General features: G+C 48.3%; 1 protein-coding gene across 1 annotated transcript in view; it reads left to right on the top strand.

The window, feature by feature from the left end:
• The window catches only part of Sdk1 (sidekick cell adhesion molecule 1), a 429,935-nt gene that overhangs the window by 306,441 nt on the left and 103,583 nt on the right, over positions 1 to 19,911 (top strand). Inside the window, 3 exon segments of the mRNA XM_032887198.1 lie at positions 2,485 to 2,600; positions 4,427 to 4,616; positions 7,751 to 7,849. Of these exon segments, the coding sequence (XP_032743089.1) occupies positions 2,485 to 2,600; positions 4,427 to 4,616; positions 7,751 to 7,849 (405 nt within the window).

The following is a 19,911-nucleotide window of genomic DNA, read 5'->3' as shown; positions in this document are numbered from 1 at the left end:
TAAACTGGATATGAGAGGATCCCTGGGCCCCACTGGCCAGTCCACCTTGCTAAATCAGCAAGCCCCAGGTAAAAGTGAGAGAACCTATCAGATAAAACAAGATGGAGAGTATCCTGGGGAGTACTACCCAAAGGTGGTCTTTAGCTTACACACGCGTGCACACACACACACAAATGGAAACACATTCCCGCACATGTGCACACATAAACAGATGTGGAAATAGAAAAACTGGATAACATTGTGGCAGCACATCCCAATGGCAGCTTGAGTAGTGAGCGTGTTCTTTCATGGTTGTGGAAGCCTGAGCCTGGGACCAGGTGTCCCGGGGCTTGCACCCTATGGGAGGCTCTGTCCAGGATCTTCCATAGCAGAACCACAGCCTCTGTTGCCTCCTTGGCTCATGCTAGCATCTCTGTGATCTCCCTGTAGCCCTGTCCTTGCATGCCTGTAATGTCCACCCCACACAGCACTGCAGAGACATATGTCCAAGCCCCGTCCTACAGCAGAGATGCTATGACCTTGAAATGCGCCCTCCTTCTTCAGCCTGGAGGTCCTGGGACAAGGTGTGTCCTTTAGGCTGAAGTCCAGGGAAGCCTTCTGCTCTGTTCAGCTAATCCTTAAACAGTGCATCTTCTGACCACCACCATCTTCCTGCTCCACCCTTTCCTGTGTGATCAGGCTTTGATATGTTAATGGCTCCATAAACAAACAAATGGCAATGTATAGAGTGCCCAACGTTTTGACATTGGGATATGATATTGCCATCTACATGTATTGGGCTATGTTCCTAGCTATCATGGGACACGTGTTGCACAGGCCACAGATTAGACAGACTGATGGAATATAAAATATTTATCTGTAGAATTGCTGCTGTCTATATTCACATTGTATCTGATTCCGTCATATCAAGACAGCTGGTTCCAGCAAAGAAAACTCACCCTGACAAAAATGCCTAAATGTAAGAGAATTGTGTTACATGCACATGGGTCAAAAACTGTGAAGACTGCCTCCTAGGCAATTCCATAACAAAACGGTCATTTGAATGAAATACGATGGGAAGTGGGGAGGTGTTTGAGGACAACCTCAAACACCGCAAAGTGAGTTGCAGGTCAGACTGATATATAACAAGTACCGTCTCATGAAAAATATATATATATATATATATATATATAAAGGCTGCTTGCCTTGCAAGCATAAGGACCTGACTATGAATCCCAAACCCCATGTTAACAGGTAGATGTTGTAGCTCACGCTTGTAATCCCAGAGTTGGGGAGGTAGAGACAGGATTGCTGGGGCTCTAACCTAGCCTAATGTGTGAGCCCCAGGCCATTGACAGACCTTGTGTCAAAACCTAAAGTGGCTAAGGAACAAAACTCAGGGTTGACCTCTAGTTTATATATACATGTGTGCACATGCAGTAAAGTGTACACACACATACACACACACACATACACACACACACAGAGAGAGAGAGAGACAGAGAGACAGAGAGACAGAGAGACAGAGAGAGAGAGATCTGCAAACCCACAGACACACATACATATTCATACAAGAGACACACACGGAGATGTACATGCATACTTACACACACACACACACACACATACACACACACACATACACACATACCACAATAAATAGAATGAAATATAGTTTTCCTCAGCCTTATATTTCCAGGCCCAGGGCTGCAACCCAATAGTAGAGTATTTGCCAAGCATGTGTGAGGCCCCAGGATCTATCCCCAGTATTAAAAACACAGAATAGACAACCAAGTAGATCAACTTAGTTCTCTGTTTATCTGCAAAAAGCAGAGGATACACCTTCTTCCCCCTGATCATTCGAGATTTAACTCAATTAGGAATCTGAGACACACACAGGTACTAGGCCAAACTCCCCTAACCCTCCCTTCATATTCAGCAACACAATCCCTGGGGTCTGTCCCTCTGTCCATCACCACACCACTGTCCACTTCCTCTGTCCAACCCTCATGGACCTCCATGTCTAGCTAGTGAACTAGAATCCATCTAAAATTGAAGAATTCCAATTCAAGATAAAAGCCTGCAGCTCTTTAAGTTAATATCCGAAACAGACGGAGAGGATTTTCTTGCTGGCCAGGCTCAGGTAGAATTGAGTTCTAAATACCCAGGATTTATGGAATTTGTTGCTCATATTAAAGAGATTTACATATGTGCTGTGCACCTGCAGGCTTATCTGATCCACCTAGAGCATTCAGAATCACTGCTGTTTCAAGGACAGATTGAGTGGGGTGTGTGTGTGTGTGTGTGTGTGTGTGTTATGTATGCATGTGTCGTATGTGTGCAGGGGTACATGAGTATGATGTGTGTATGCACATGCATTTGCATGTGTGTGATGTGTTTGTGTGTGTGTGTGTGTGTGTGTGTGTGTGTGTGTGTGTAAATGGCCTTCTGTTCATAGAAGGCAAGAGACAGCTGCCGCTAATTGTGTGAAATGTTCTTTCGCAGTTCCTTCAGCATCTCCTGAAAATGTGTCTGCAGAGGCTGTCAGCTCCACCCAGATCCTACTGACTTGGGCTTCAGTTCCTGAGCAGGACCAGAATGGGCTCATCCTAGGCTACAAGGTACCTGTTTATGGTGACTTTGCTCACCTTCGGGGCTGGTAGTAAAGTGTCACAAATCTGTCACTTGAGCAAAGAAAAGTTCATAACTATGTTAGCTGTCTTGTCTGGGAAAGATGGACTGGGAGAAGTGCTTTCTGGTCATCATTCAGGAGGCAAATACAAGCAGAACCCTGACCAGCAAGCCAGGTCCTGGCTCTGTCTACTCTGGCTGAGGCACCCTGGGCCTGTGAACCATGCAGCTTCTGTCTCTGACTTTGTGAAAGAGTATGATCACGGTGGTCACTTCCCAGAGTTGCTATCAGAAATTAGGGACTATATGGGAAGTGGCCCCTGCTTCTTCAAAGTGCTGATTTGCAGTGGGCCTAGGCAGGGCTGACTTCTGTTGGAGTTGGACCTTCCTAGCTTCTCTGGGTCTTCTAAGCTGCTACCTACACTTTAAAAACTCCTATTTCTTTCTCCTCTGTCAAAAGTGACCTTGCTCTTTCTCTAGCTCTAGTCTCCCAAGCAGCACAAAGAACTTCTCTGGATCTTGTCACTATGCTATACTACTCTCATTGATTGAATGGACTGGAACAATAGAGCACTGGCCTAGATAGAATCTGTCAGTTGAGGGGCTGGGGCATGGGTCAGTGGTAGAGCACCTGCCTAGAATTCCCCACTGAAGGGCTTGGGGCATGGCTCAGTGGTAGAGCCCCTGCCTAGAATCCCCTAGTGAGGGACTGGTGTATAGTTTAGTGACCTATTGCTTGTTCAGCATTCATGAGTCCCTGGATTCAGTCCCTAGTACAATAAGAAAGTCCCTTCCACATATCCTCAGTAGATTTTAGGCATTTTCCTCTCTTGCCTTTCTGTAACTTTTTTTTTCTGCTTTGGGGGATGGGAAGGGACAACTATTTATTATTAGACAGGATCTCACACTGTAGCTCAGGCTAGCCTTGAACTCACTGTAGAGTGTCAGCTGACCTTGAACTCATAGCAGTCTTCCAGCCTGGGCTTTCAATGTGCTTACCACTGTGCCAGGCTGCCTTTCTGTCACTAAGTCCCAATTGCTTTTCCTCTAACCTGTGCTCATATGCATCCCATATCTGCAAGTATTATAACAGCTTCCTCCTGGAGCCTATGTGGCTGTCCTAGGGAGCATGGTAATCCAGAGTATACCACAGAGACACAACACTGGCAGTCTTCTGCTACACGGCAGTCCTGTTGAGCACGTTCAGTGGACAAAGCTCCATGTCACTCTCCTGGTTCCCATAGTAAAATGGTTCTCGAGCTGTAGCTCTTGGATCACTTACCTTGGAGAGAGTTCATAGGGGATGAACTTAGAGGGAAGACCAAGGAGAGAAGTAGGAGGAGACCCTGGAGGAGCCCATCTCGGGCCATCCCTGTTAGAGGCAAGCCTCAGGTGCATGTGGAGAAGAGCAAGCTGCTGGGGCTCAAGAGATTTCATGGAGCCACAAGCTCCATTTATAGACAGCAAGCCATCTGTGCCCAGTATCAAGTCCATGCTTCAGTGGGAGCATTTGGCATGACTATAGTTGAGAGCTTTGGATCTTGCCAAATTGTGCCCAGGCAGCCAAATCACCAAGCCCTGGGCAGAGCTGTGTGACCCCAGCCACTCTTCTGGAGTATAGTTGCCTCATGGCCACCGTCCCCCTTGATGCCAGTGGATAGAAATGAGATCCAAAGCTTCAACACAGCTGCCCTCACAAAGAAAACCCAGTTGGTTGGGTGGTCCTTGCCAGTCAATTCTAAGCTGGTACCCTGCGCACAGGGAGGCCCCTTCCAAGTACGCACTGAGCTGTAACCATCTGCACGTGATGCTTCAGGTTTTATACCGTGCCAAAGACCTGGACCCAGAGCCCAGGAGCCACGTGGTACGAGGGAACCACACACAGTCTGCACTGCTGGCTGGCCTGCGAAAATTCGTGGTCTATGAGCTCCAAGTGCTGGCGTTCACACGGATTGGGAATGGGGTCCCCAGCTCACCCCTCATCCTGGAGCGCACCAAAGATGACAGTAAGTACATGGTTGGTCCTGCTGCCTTTCTGGCTTAGTTTTCCAATCCAAACAATTCAGACTGTAGTGGTTCTTAATGTAAATTTTGAACCACTTTTTTTTCCTTTCTAGTTAATGGAAACAAAACAAAAATTGTTTCCATTCACTGGGCATTTATGTGGCCAGTTTGAGCCTGGGGAGGATTTTTACACCCTGATTATGGACTATGAGGAATCTCGATGCTAACTGTGCTATGGACAGGGACTGGGAGGGTTGGCTATGTTGTGAACCATGAGTCCATCCCCTTATTAACAGCTCTACAGATCTAGATAAAACTCCTCTCCAGCCCTCCGCGTCCATTCTCCTGGGGATGGTGGGTCTCACCATTTGCATTCAGATTGTTAATTATAAGTTTTTGCACAGAAAGCAGCATGTTTGACAGCACCCAGGGGTCCCCAGGTTCTGGTGCTTCCAGATTTGAGTAACAAGCACATCTTGCTGGCTTTGTTTTTATGGAAGTCTAAATCATCAGTAAATATGTTTTTCCACTTTGCAGATGTGAAACACTTAAAGGTTAGCTCCTTCACACGTTTGTTATTTAACAGGCCGTAATGAATATGTCAGGGGGGAAATACTGATCTGCCTAACGCCCACCTCGGGATCAGAAGTGTCTGATGGGATGGAAACAACAATATGGTTGTTTAAGCATCTTCTTGGATAATGAGCTACAGCGTGTTCTACTTACTCCGTGGAGAGAGCCCTGTCTCCCTCATTCACACAGCCTCTGGATCTGGCCTTGGCTCTGAACTTCTCATCTCTCCCAATGCTGTGACCAAATGCCTGAGCAGTAGCCTAAGAGAAGGAGGGTCAATTTGGTTCACATTTGAGGGTGCAGTCCATCCCAGTGGGGAAGGCATGGCAGCAGTAAACAGGCAGCTGGTCTCATTGCTACCACAGCTGAGAGGTGAACGCTGGTGCTCAGCTCACCCTCTCCTTGTTATTCAGGCAATGACCCCAGCCCATGGGATGGTGTCAGTCACGCTTAGGATGAGCCTTCCCACCTAGGTCAGCCTAGTCTTGAAAGTCTATCATGGACATTCTCAGAGGTCTGTCTCTTAGGCGATTCCAGATCCTGTCACATTGACAGTCGAAATCACCACTGCTTCTGTGGGGTGATCCCCTCAGCTTTCTCCAAGACAAGAGGCAGGGGGTAGATGGGAGGTTCAGGGGAAATAGTGACTAAGCCACGTTAGTAAGCTGCAAGTTGTACTCATTATTGCTTCTGTTTAGTCCTAAGAAAAGAAGGGAGAGACCCTTCAGAAACATCTCTGTGTTCACGGCCATTATTCCACCTAACGGACACATTTAATCGGGCAATGATTTTTTTCTTTTATTGTTATGTTATTTATATAAACACATCTTTTCTCTTCACTTTGACACGATCCAGCCAGCCTCAGGGACAGCTCAGGAGGTCATTGCTATGTCACACTGGTGTTATAAATTAGTCCTGACATTCAAGCTTGTGGCCTCCCTTGAACATTTATTTCACCCATGTATGGGCGTCATTGCACACATCCAAATCCACCCTTCCAGAGTGGACAGTTCTCCACATTCTGTTTCTTCATCGGTTTACCCCATGCTCCATGCGTGGAAATCGATCCATGATTAAGTCTGCACACTGGCCACACACTCACTTGCCTATCCGTTTAAGCAAATATATTTTATGAGGGCTGAGACCCTATTATTCAATCGTTCCACAAGACATAACGGCATTTTAAATTATCGGTGCACTGAACCACTCAGAAGAATTATTATATGCATCTGTGAGCATCGGCTCTTAATTTTCTAAGACAGGGCAGGGGAGGTGAGGCAAGCGTAGGCCAGGAAGGATTAAAGGATTGTCAAGTACTTCATCAGTGGTGGTGGCGGTGGGGAATGGTGCTAAGGGATAACTCGTTGTATTGGTTACTTGTGTTGTGGCTGTAACCAAATACCCAACAAAATCAAGGTAAAGGACAAAGTCTACTTTGCTCACAGTTTGAGGGTACACAGTCCGGCGTGGTAGTGGGAATGGGGTGACAAGAGCATGAGGCAGCTACTCACACTGAGAGATGCACGCTGGTACTCAGTTCACTTGCTACCTTCTATCCAATCGAGGACCCCATCCCATGGAATAGGGACACCCATACGACTGGGTCTTCCACCTCAGTTAACCCAACTGGAAAGCCCATCACAGACATGGCCAGAGGTATATCTCCTAGCTGATTCTAGACCATGTCAAGGTGACAGTCAGTACTAACCGTCATAGTTGCCAAATGCTGGGTCTTCCACCTCAGTTAACCCAACTGGAAAGCCCATCACAGACATGGCCAGAGGTATATCTCCTAGCTGATTCTAGACCATGTCAAGGTGACAGTCAGTACTAACCGTCATAGTTGCCAAATGCCTGGTCTTCAAGCTTCAAACCCAGCAAAGGAATCTGATCTCATATTGGTGAAATATTTATTTCAGCGTCATAGGTGACTCTCAGGCTAGTGTCGCCATGTCCTGCAAGCATAGTTTCTGAGCATGGTTTTCTAGGTCAGATGGTCAGGATTCCAAATAAAGTGTGCTCTTCAAAATCATTAGGGAGTCACATGGAGCCTGCAAGGGTCCAGAAGTGAAAACATGGGCAGGGAAGGTAACGCACCCGTGATCGTCCATAAAGTGCCTACTGAGTGAGTGTGAGAGCCTAAGTTCAATTCCCCTAAAGCCTGGTATAAAATAAAAAAAATAATAATAATAAGGGGCCGGAGAGATGACTCAGCAGTTAAGAATGCTGACTGTTCTTTTTCAGAGGACCTGTGTTCAATTCCTAGCACCCATATTGGGCAGCTCATAACCACAGGTAATTCTAGCTCCAAGGAATCTGATACCTTCTCCTGGCCTCCATGAGCAACTATACACATACAACATCTATCACAGATCTATACACATAATAAATAAATAAACAAAACAAATAAATAAATCTTTTTAAAAGGTAAACAGATTTTTTTAAACATAAATAAAAAATTAAAAAGGTGGTACCACCTCTAGGAGACCCACGGCAGCCATTAGAGCATGAGGGCTGTCCACAGAACCCAATGTGACTCCTACCTCACTGTACTTTCCTTCAGCCCCAGGTCCCCCCGTGCGGCTGGTGTTCCCCGAAGTAAGGCTTACAGCAGTGCGGATCGTGTGGCAGCCCCCAGAGGAGCCCAACGGTGTGATTCTGGGTAAGGAACACTGTGTGCATGGCGGGGTGGGGGTGGGGGGGTGAGGAATGGCAGAGAGAAAGGGCAGGAGATTTGTTCTCCCCTACTTCTACTAGACAATGAGCAGGTGGACATAAATCACGCCAGCAGCAGCAGCCAGCATCTCCTGGACACTGAGCGAGCGTCGTAGGCCTCCTTTGTTCTCAAGCAGGGCACTGAGGCTTTCTTCTGGAATGAAATTTACATGGTATTAACCCAGAATTCCCTCCATCTGTTTGTGGTCCACGGCAAACCCATTCATAATCAGCCTCCCCGCACTCTGGGCTGTGCCGGCGTTGTTTAGGAAACGGCAGGCTAGTTTTTCATAGCGGATGCTGACCCGGCTCTCGGAAATACCGTCTCCCACCATGAGGCCTGCACTGACCCCCCCAAACGGGAGAGGCTGCCGGGAAACGCAGCTCTGATCAGATTGACAGGAAGCCAGCAGATGGTGTTTTAAAGCACCATCAATACCTTCATTTATTTATTCTCTTACTTAGTCAAATTAAAGAGTCCATGTTTGTTACCATTGCCTGGTGGATCATAGTGAGGTCCAGTCATCCTCAGGTCTCCCATGGGCCCTGTAGGAAGACAGCTTGACTCGTATGCACAGGACAACTGACATAATCCAGAGTCACTTACTGTCCTGCAAGCCAGCCTTCAGTAGAGGTTGGAGTGGGTGAAATGCTATTTTGGAGTTGAATCTCGGGGTGGTAGGGTGACTTCCGCAGCCCTGGGAGCAGGGAAGGGACCTTGGTGGTTTCTGCCTGAGAGCGGAGACAGATCCAGAGCATGGGTGAATGTCCTGCATATGCCGGAGAGTGTGTATATCTTAGGGTTTCCTTGCTGTGAGCAGACACCATGACCAAGGCAGCTCTTATAAAGACAACATTTAATTGGGACTGGCTTACAGTATCTGGGGTTCAGTTCAGTATCATCATGGTGGGAAGTTATTATCATGGCAGCGTCCAGGCAGACATGGTGCTGGAGAAGGAGTTGAGAGTTCCACATCTCGATTCCAAAGGCAGCCAGGCAGAGATGGAGACGGTCTTCCACAGGCAGCAGGAAGGTCTCTCTTACTCACCTGGCAGAGCTTAGCATGGGAGCCCTCGAAGGCCCACCTATACAGTGACACACTTCCTCCAACAAAGCCACACCTATTCCAACAAGGCTGTACCTCCTAATATTGTCCCTTCCCATTGGCCAAGTATTCAAACCGTGACAGTGTTGCACATGGGAAAACAGGCATTTCAAGAGTAGGGTCCCCGAATATGGCCCAGAGGATGGTTGTCACCAATGACATCCACCTGGTCCCCATTCATAAGACGCTCCAAGTTAGCGGCAATTTCCAGTGAAATTCTTCATCTGAAATGATGGGCCAGTGACAAATGTCTCTGCTGACAACTGCTTTTGATCTTGCCAGTCTAAACCTTGGTTTAAAGGAAGTATTTCACTTTTATTAAAGACAGATTAGGCTAGAGAGAAGACTCAGAAATTAAGAACACTGGCTGCTCTTTAAGAGGCCCCTGGGGTTCGTTCGCAGCACCTACACAACAGCTAACAACTATCTGGCTCCAATTCCAGGGTGTCTAACACTGTCTTCTAATACACACACACACACACACACACACACACACACACACACACACACACACACACACACACCTGAAACCCATTCATCTCCATCAGCCCAGAGACAGAGACCCCCAAAGGCACGTTTGTATGGAGCACTTGCCTCTCTTTAGGATGGGCCTGGGTGACGCCTTGTAGTCCTTGTAGTCCACTCCAGGGGGTGTGGCAATCTTCACTCCCTGATGGTCCATTGCAGGATCTCTGCAGCCACCAGATACAAGTATTGCTGTGAGCAAAGATCTCCTAAACCTGGTGGCCTGGAGGTTGCAGGTGCTTGCAGCCACAATCATGGCAGCTTTAGAAGCCACCGTTGAAATGCCCTCTCTCTGGAAAAGGTAGCAAGCCGCCTCTGGAGTCAGCACCATGGACTCAGGCTGGGGCTAGGGAAACGGCTTAAATCACGCTTTAGGAAGAGCCTGCCCTCCACATGACAACAGGCCACAGATCATTATGAAACAAACAGAACTGGATACCTGATTCCCCCAAGGAGTTGTCCCTAGAAGGCCACACTAAAACAGGCAATAGTTTCAGAGGTGCACAATAATAAAATTCTGGTCTGTCACCTGGAGTCCCAGAGACCTAAACACTTTTCTGTGAAGAAGTAGGGTTCCTTGAGCTCCACCCTGCCTCAAGCTTCTGGCTTTCATCTCCAGCCCTCCTGACCCTATCCCCTCGGGCCCCAGTCACTGTCAACTCCCTAGTCCTCTCTCTGCATGCATCACTGCTCTGGGACTCCCTGCTCTTATCCACGTGAGCTGGTAAACAGATGGATGATATGGCTTTTCACTGCTCACCAGTGCCTCCATGCAAATGCAGGGCCAGATTCATTTCTGAGGTCCTTCTGTAAGACTCATAAGGAAGCCTCCACCTATCTGCTGCTGCTAGAATCGAATGCCAGAGACTGTGCAGTTTGCAAAGAATAAAGGTTTGCTCTCCCGAGGTCTGCAGGGCTTCTGCAACCAGTAAAATGTTAGCCCCTGAGATTTTAAAATGAGCCTAGCGCCCCATGTGGACAGTGAGGCTGGGTCTAGTGGGATTGGCAGCTTCCCATACCTCACAAGGAACGATGGCGTTTTCAGCTCAGTCTTAAAGGCGGGTGTTTAAGGGAAGGTGCAGTTTCTAGGGATGGAGGGCTAAGGTGGGGTGGTTGCACCTGGGGAAGCCCTTGCTGGTTGGTGGGGACTTTGCAGAGGTCACATGGTATGTGTGGGGCACAAATAAGAGGAAGTGAGCAGGACTTTTATAGGACCTGCAAGGTAGTTTAGTCTGTAATCCTCAAAACTCGTGTTTAAAAAAAAAAAAAAGCTAGTCTTGGTGGTGCACACTTGCAGTCCTCACACTAGCTCTGAAGAGAAGAGACAGGAGGATGGCAGGACTCACTGTCCAGCCACCATAGCCTACTCAGGGAGCTCCAGACACTGAGAGACCCTGGAAAGTGACACCGAAGCTGACCTCTGGCCTCCACGTGTTCATGCTCACAGGTACATGCATGGACATGCATGCATGCATGTACACACTCACATACATCCACACACATGCAAAATTTAAAATAACTAAATAAAATGACATTTACAACAGACCCACCATCCAGGATCTGGGTAATGCACTAATGCCTGAGCTCATAAGTGACTTCACTGGGTGGCTCATGTCCACCTCAGAAAGGATCCACCTGTGGACCCTACCTCCCAGGGCCTCACTGAGGGTGGACCTGAGCAGGAGCTCTGGTGGGGATGGTCAACCTGCGGCACGCTCTTCTGCAAGAATGCCACCTGCCGTCCAAGTGTCTCTATCTGGCAGCCACCCTCTTCTCTGTCCCCATATCTCACTGTCCAGATGGTCTGTCAGCCCACTTCTAAATCTTTGTCATTTACTCTTCAGTGCATCGTGAAGCATTGGTGCTGGTCACAGACGCACCGTAAAGTGCCATTTAGTCAGCAGTACCATGCAAGGTCACATCTGTCAGACCTGGGATGGTGAGGTTCCATGACCATGTATACAAGTGGAAGGATATGAGGATAGCACCCCTCACGTGTCCTTGTTGGGAGTGTCACCTGGGTAGCCTCTAAAGAGCCACACATGGGAAAGATGAGCAGGGCCACCTCCATCCCAGCCATTCTTGTCTCTAGACATTGTACCCGAAGGAAACGCTACAGCAGTGGTTCTCAGCCTGTGGGTCTCAACCCCTTTGGAGGTCACATATCATATATTTGGAATAGCAAATATAATTACGATCGCAGTTATGAAGTAGCAGCAAAATAAGTTTATGGTTAGGGGCCACTACAAAATGAGGAACTGTATTAAAGGGTCATAGCTTTATAAAGGTTGAAAACCACTGCTCTGTGGGGTTGGGGGTGTAGCTCAGATGACAGAGTACTTTCATGTGTGAAACCCTGGGTGGTGGTGGCACATGCCTGTCATCCCAGTCCTCAGGATGTGAAGGCAGGAGGATCTGAAAGTAAGTTAATGGTTATCCTCAGCTATTTAGTGAGTTCAAGGCTAGCCTGAGCTATGTAAGACCCTGTCTGGAAAAAAATGAAAAGGAAACACACAAGCAAGGCTGTTCATTTAAACAGATTTGCTTATGTAGCAAAGGAAGCAGCTATGAGCTGCAGTTGGCATGGTTTGAGTCTCAGGGTGCTGTTGGTATTTCTACCAGTCTTAGGCGCTGTGTTACAGCAAGGCAGAGAGCAAAGGGGGTGATGGCACAGAGTCCAGAAGCATCCCTGCCTGGCCTCAGACCTCAGCCTGCCATCTACTAGCAGAATACATTTTTACAAAACCACTCTCTGCTTCAGTCCCAATGATTCTGGGGCTAGGCTGATGGCTAGCAAGCACTAGGGACCGTCCTTTCTCTGTCCCCCATAGTACTGGGGTTAGTCATACAAACACGACCATGTTTGACTTTTTCTGTGGGTACCAGAGACTTGAACTCGTGTCCTCTTGCTGGCACAGCCAGCGTTCTTTCCCACTGCACTGTTTTCTCAACTGGGACTTTGGAGTTTGATGGGAAGTCTGGGTGGGACCATCACTGAAAATCACAAACACATATGGAAGAAGTAGGTGGTATTTTCTTCCAGCACCCTGCATTAATCAGCATTATAGTGCTGTAATACAGTATTATAGTACCACAGGACTGGTATGGCTATATAGTACAAGGCAAATTTACTAGAGACAGGCTGGGGAATCCAACAGTGGCCATGTGCATGCTGGAGAGCCTGAGAACCAAGGATCTGGTCAATCCTAGCATCTGGTTACTTCAGAAGTCCCAGTCTAGTGCCTGAGGCCTGGGGGATTCCTAGAGGGCCACTGGTCCTCAGTTCATGTAGGAAGTCTAAACAAATTGGGTTCCAATGTCAGTGAAGGGTGGTAGCAACAAAAGAGCAGATGCACTTACCAGCAAGGAGCAAAAGCAGACAGGCAAAGTACTGCTATCCCCTACAACCTCTTTGTGTCTGGGATGCTAGAAGGCACTGCCCACTCTGGAGGAGTCTGCCCCCTCCCCTGAGTTAATTCTTCCTGGAAATGCCCTCACACTTCCATTCAGATGCATGTCTCTTAGATGATTCCAGAGGCAAGATTAACCATCACACACAAATGCTAAGTCAGATGGCAATAACTCTGTCAAGCAGGCAATGTGGCCTTTGAGAGTTTTGGGTTGTAATGGCATCTGGTGATAGCAGATGTTGTCTGGGGTACCCGGTAACCTGGGTGTTACCACAGACAGCACACCACACTACAGATGCTGTAGGGATGTTTGTAGGGAAGGACAAACAGTTCCTAAAGATCCAGGCTGTTGCTGGGGTGGAAAGGAAACCCTCTGTTTGCCTGAATACCTGGAATGGATGTTCCTGGGAGCTCAGGCTGCCAGGGCGGGCTTCTAAGTGTGTGGACTCATCTGTAGCTCACTCCTGTCCAGTCTATATGGAAACATGCTCTTGCATTTCCCAAAGAGATTAACAGCATGAAACAGAGCCGGAGCCTGGTGGGAGAAAAATGCTTGCTTATTTGTATGATAAATATTTTACTATGGAGAACTCAGACTGGTTAGAATCCTCCTTTGGGGTTTGTGAAACTACCTCACTCTAGCCACTTGCCCCCAACTTGGCAGGCCGCTCCACGCACCCTTGAATACTATTAAGGTAGGCTTCATGCATACACTCCTCAGAACTGTGCCACTGCCAGGCACAGACCTGAGATTCTGCTCCTTTCTCACCCATCAGAAGGCCCCAGTCAGCCAGGACCCAGTTCTAACCCTGAACGAATTTTCGTTGTTTTATTTTGCTTTGCTCTGTTGAGAACCCTGCCGTAGCATTTCTGTGTTCCCAGTCCTCAAATAAATAAATAAGCTTTAAACCTACAGCCACGCACCTGCAGACTAAGTGTGGGGTTTCCTGGGACCCTTAGACAGCTTCCGCGTTCTCTGGGGGTGGGGGCGGGGCCTTATGTCCTCCAGTCAGCAAAGCTCAACAGCGCTGTGTCCAGCTGATGGCCTTGCTTTGAGGACCCAAGCGTCCTCAGGAAGACCTTGGCTTGCAACCGTCAGTACAGCCCATACAAGGTTTGCCTTGACTGTCAAGACAAAGCCCCAGACAGCTGTTCCAGCTCTCGGGGTCAGACTTCAAGGAGTGGGAACCCTTCCGAGGCTGGTTGCCCACGACTGTGTCGTCTTACCCTGTCCTCTGTCTATCGTTTCTCTGCCGATTTTCTAGGCGTGGGAAGCACGTTGGGAAGCCTGCACAGGCCTCTCGTTGCACATTTTAATCTTCCCTTCGGATCGATGTCCCTCATGCTTGGCCCTGCTCTCTTCGGTGCCCTTATTATCATAATTCACCCATAACCTTAAAAACAGGGCTTCATTCTCCTCCTCCTCTCGAGTAAGCGTATTCATTCTTTGCAAACACACACCGCAGCCTCCTGACCCTGGCTCGCTGAAATCCCACCCGCTAATGCTTCTGATCCAGCCGCGACCATAATTACATAAGAAGCCTTATCCCGGGAAACGCTCTCAGCTCTGAACACCACCCATCATTATTCTCTGAAAATGCAAGAACTATTCCACAGCCGCCTCTCCCATCGAGGATGCGCAGGAAAGGGACCGCTGCCGCGGTCCAGCGGATGAGTCTCTTTGGCGGGTCAGGGTGAGGAGCGGGTGTTAATTTTTATGTGCAGCACACAAGGGTGCAAGGCCTGCTAATGATGCCACATTTATTGGAGGGAAAATAATAGGAAGGTACAAACAGAAGCCTGAGGCTGAGGAGTTTTTCTCTCGGTAATAGCTCAGTGTGGAAAGTGGATTGGAGATAGAAAATAATAACCTAGATTTCCTGCAGTTAGGGACAAATGACATTGTGGTTTCCATACATTATCTACTGAGTCTACACAGTGAATGTCCCAGATAAATATTCCTCTCATTCTGTTTCAGAGACAGAGGGGTCAGGGGTTAAGGGTAGCCCTGCAGCAAAAAAAAAATCCTCTTCTAGGAGGGGGAGGGGCCTACTATGCTAGACAACCACAAGGATTGTTCCTGGACCAAGTCCTCGGATAAATGGCATACTGCAGATAACTGCCTGTGCCTGCGCTCCCCGTCTACATACTGAAAACCCTCTCTAGATGATGGCCTGGACATGATCTGGAGTAGACATTTTTACACGTGGCGGTCGTCCTGAATCTCCACTTGCTCCCCACTAACATGGGTCTTTTCCTGAGTTTTTAAAGGACTTTTAAAATTTCTTGTCTGTCTGTCTGTCTGTCTGTCTGTCTGTCTGTCTCTCTCTCTCTCTCTCTCTCTCTCTCTCTCTCTGTGTGTGTGTGTGTGTGTGTGTGTGTGTGTATGTATGCGCACATGTAGGTCCCATCAAAGCACAACAGGGAACATCTAGCTCTGCTACTGCTCAAACACATGGCTAGTCTCACCTTCATACACAGGCTGGAATACACCATGGAAGACCTCAAGGTCTAAATGGATGCAAGCCTAGAACAGAGAGGCCTCCATAGGCGGTGCCAAATGTTATGCGTTTGTTCTTTGCGTGTGCACCTGTGTGTGGAGGTGAGCTGTCGGTGCCAAGTGTCATCCCTTGGACCTTGTCCACCTTGTCTCTCTGGCCTGAGGCTCGCCGCTTTGACCAGTTGTCCCCACATCCCCAGAACTGGGATAACAGGTATGCCACCATGCCCTTAGCTTTCTACGTGGGTGCTAGGATTGAACAGCAAGCACTTTATTTATTGAGCCTTCTTCCCACCATGAATGTTTTCAGCATTTCCAGTGAGAGCAGAGACATTGAGAGTCGCATGGGGTAGGGACATGGCCAAGGCAAGCAAAGAACTGGACTGGGTTGGAACCCCGATCACTGGCTACCTGCTCTCTGCTCAGGGACTCCAGAGAGAGATACAAGGATCTCACACATGACCACCTAGAGCCACCGAGCCACATCCCAGCCACTCACTGGGGGATTCTAGGCAGGGGCTCTACCACTGAGCCACGCCCCCAGCCCCTCACTGGGGGATTCTAGGCAGGGGCTCTACCACTGAGCCACACCCCCAGCCCCTCACTGGGGGATTCTAGGCAGGAGCTCTACCACTGAGCCACACCCCAGCCCCTCACTGGGGGATTCTAGGCAGGGGCTCTACCACTGAGCCACACCCCCAGCCCCTCACTGGGGGATTCTAGGCAGGGGCTCTACCACTGAGCCACGCCCCCAGCCCCTCCCTGGGGGATTCTAGGCAGGGGCTCTACCACTGAGCCACACCCCAGTCCCTCACTGGAGGATTCTAGGCAGGGCTCTACCACTGAGCCACACCCCAGCCCCTCCCTGGGGGATTCTAGGCAGGGGCTCTACCACTGAGCCACACCCCCAGTCCCTCACTGGGGGATTCTAGGCAGGGGCTCTACCACTGAGCCACGCCCCCAGCCCCTCACTGGGGGATTCTAGGCAGGTGGTGTACCACTGAGATTTCCATGTTGTTTATTTGGAAATGCAGTCTTGCTATGTTGCCCTAGCTAGCCTTGAACTCGTTCTGTAGACCAGGCTTTCAACCTGCCTCATTCTGAGTAGCTGTGACTGCAGAATGGTTCAGGGGAGCTATGTGGTGCTTTTCCCCGGGGGCTGTCCACAGAGCTCTCTAGTCCAGCTAGGTGTATGGATTCAGGCAAAGGAAAAAGAACTTGGGCAGGGACAGGGGACTGCTTTCACCGCCTCTGCTTCTGCTCCTTTCCGCTGCTGCCACTTCAGTTGCTTGGGCTGGGCTAAGGCAACAGGAGACTGACTAGCTGGTGAGGAGTACAAGGGAGCTTCTCCAAGTGGCAGTGTTACAGCTTTTATGACAGAAACTCTCATATGATGGAATAATTCTTGTATACCTGTTTCCTTCTGAACAGGATTCTTAAATACAGTTTTGGATGGGTCAGCCTCTGACAGCAGGCACTTCCTATTGGTTTGGCCTGAGAGCTTGGGAAGACCTCATCTACATATTTTGGGGCGTGGTCCTGCTTCTTTGATCTGTCTTGAGCCTGTGTGACCTGTGGTCACATCCTCACCTGTAGAGGAGGGGCTTGGGCATTGCCCTATGTGACTGATCTGTCTCAAACCTCTCTACAGGGGGCTGTAGGGGGCTGTAGCTACGAGAGTAGGCCCCGATCTCCTAGGAGACTGGGAATATGCCTGCCATCCCTTTTAGGGTATCTGAGAATTTGACTTATTTCAACCAGGACCCTTCACAGCCCGTTGCCCTACAGAGCTAGATTTTGCACTTTTTTTAATTAAAGAAAGAAGGCTTAAATCTAGTTTACCCCATCCCACTAAAAATACTGACAATAAATACTGATTCCGTGACTAGAGATATGCTTACAGTCAGAAGAATGGTGGGTCTTGAGAGATGGCTCAGTGGCTAAGAATGCCTATGGCTCTTGAAGAGGATCTGAGTTCAATTCCAGGAGCCCATGTTAGGTGACTCCCAACTGTAACCTCAGCTCCAGGAAATCTGGTGCTCCGTTCTGGACTCTAAGAGCACCTGCACACACACATGACATACGCCTGCACACATAACCTTAAATTACAGTTTTTAAAAAGATATTTAAGAAAAAACAAAAAGGCTTTAAAGTTGTAACATTCCCCTGGTCAGTGAAGAAGCAGGAAGTCTAAAATGTGTGCTTCCATGCAGGATCCAACTTTAAAGTTACCCACTCCATGCTGGACTGTCGTAGAAAATATTCAGTCTCAACCCGGGGACTCTAACCCACCTTTGATCACTCAGTTTCAAAAGACACACAGTGGTATTGTTTACAATAGCCTTAATCAGCACCAGAGCTCGGCAGAGACATCTACCCTCCTTGCTGTTGGAATCTACTTGCCTATGGATAACCCCGGGTTCTTTCTTACTACCATGTTTTATCTGGGCTGCTCTTAACTCTAATTGGCCAGCCCTCCCTCATGGCCATGCTTTCTTTCCTCCTAACCCATGGCGTCTTTCTTCTCTTCCCACCTTCTTCTCCCTCTCCCAGTGGTCTCCTTTGACCCCAAGTCTGGAAACACCCAGCTCTGCCTATCTCAGTTCTGCCCAACTAGAGGCCTTAGGTGTTTTTATTCACCAATCAGAAATAACTTGAAGTCAGGGTCTTCATGTAGACTCACCTCTGGGACAACCAGGCCTTGGGGGCCTTGCAATACACAGGAACAGACCAAACCTCAACTCTGGACTCCAAGTAAGCTTGCATCAGCTGTAGCTAACTTGATAGGCCTGACATGGTTAGGCATGGCCTGTTTTATGGCTAAATGTAAGAAAGGTTAAATGTTGGTCCTAGAGACACAGGGGCTGGGTCCGAGGCTTCTGTAGAACTGAGGCAGCATGGCTGGCTGATAGAAGGATGGGCCCTCAGGGAAGACAAAAAACAAATAACAAAAAAATAAAACTTATGACAAAGTGACTGCAGGTGCAGCAAACAGCCCATAACTCCCTGGTGAGGGGGCAACCATGGCAACAGTATTGGCCAGCTGTAGACAATGGATACCTGGTGCTGTGACTGTTTTCTTGGTCACATGTGTTCATGCAAAACAACAACAGACTCAGCTCTCACCTCAAAGGGAGGTAGTTTATTCTGGAGCAAAATATCAAAGTATGGGCGTGGCCCCGGAACACAGACTTAGGTTATCCCCGATTACATATTCCAATGTGGTAACTAACGGTTATGGGTTCTCCTAGCAATGAGCGAAGAAGATCATGAGTCAGGACAGTTTTCAAATGTGTTGGTGGGAACCTCAGGTAGGCGGGTTCTAGCAGAGTGAAGTCACTGGCACAGGCCTCGGACGCTCTCTGATGACATGCTTAGCTTTGGGTGTTGGTTGTAAGTCAAGGGCTTGTTGGTACATTTCAGAGGGTTTAACCTAATCATCCCAGGCTGCCAGGCATGGATGCAGGCAGTAAATGCACTTTAGGGGCTGAGGTAGCCCAAGATAATTTGCCTGTATGACGTCCAACCGGTGGCAAACACCAATGGTCTAATCAGTTATCAACCTTGGAGAATGTTTGACAAGGGGGAGGCTTTTTTTTCCCCTTGGGAATGTCAGTTAACCCATGGAATCTGAGAAATGGCCACAAGGTAAGTCCCGTGCTTGCACTGTGCCTGTGAGATGCAGCCTCTTGCCTGGAGCACAGGGAACCTCAAACAGCCTGTGAGATGTAGCCTTTGGGACCTCCTTCAAGCCCAAGAGACAGAGGGTGTGGCTGTGGGGTCATTTTTCACATGTCTAACAGTGGGGGAGCTTACAGAGTCAGAGTCCTTCTCAGACACCTCTGCTCTGTAGAGCTGTGGAAGGTTGTTTCTGCCAGGAGGGTACAGGACCTAAGCAGGTGCACCCACCATTAAGGCCCATGGGCTGTGTGAGCCCCAAGATACCCCACAAAAGTACAAACTTACTTAAAACATTACAGAAAAGTTTTATTGTGTTATTGATTCTTTTTCAAGCTCTCAAAAATATTGCTTGTTAGGGGTTGGGGATTTAGCTCAGTGGTAGAGCATTTGCCTAGTAAGCGCAAGGCCCTGAGTTCAGTTCTCAGCTCTGGAAAAAAAGAAAAGAAAAAAAAAACAAAACAAAACAAAACAAAAATATTGCTTGTTGCACACATTCCAACCCATCCCCCCACTTCCTCTTTTCTCCTCCCTCTCCCTCCACCTTTACCCCCTAGATAGCTTTCCTTGTACATATGTTTGTATGCATTATGAATGCATATATGATTTCACGTATCTATGTGAAACCGGAGGACCACAAATAATCCCTCATTTGTGAGTTCTCAATATGATATGTGACTTTTATGACTGTTTTCAGTTAAATCCATTTTTCTGAAAACAATATAACTTCATTATAACTCCGCACATGTCCATTGTTTGGAGCCAGAACCATAGCTCAGTAGGTATTAGC

Source organism: Rattus rattus, chromosome 16, assembly GCF_011064425.1.
Source record: "Rattus rattus isolate New Zealand chromosome 16, Rrattus_CSIRO_v1, whole genome shotgun sequence".
Lineage (NCBI taxonomy): Eukaryota > Metazoa > Chordata > Mammalia > Rodentia > Muridae > Rattus > Rattus rattus.
This window is presented reverse-complemented; position numbering and strand designations above follow the sequence as displayed.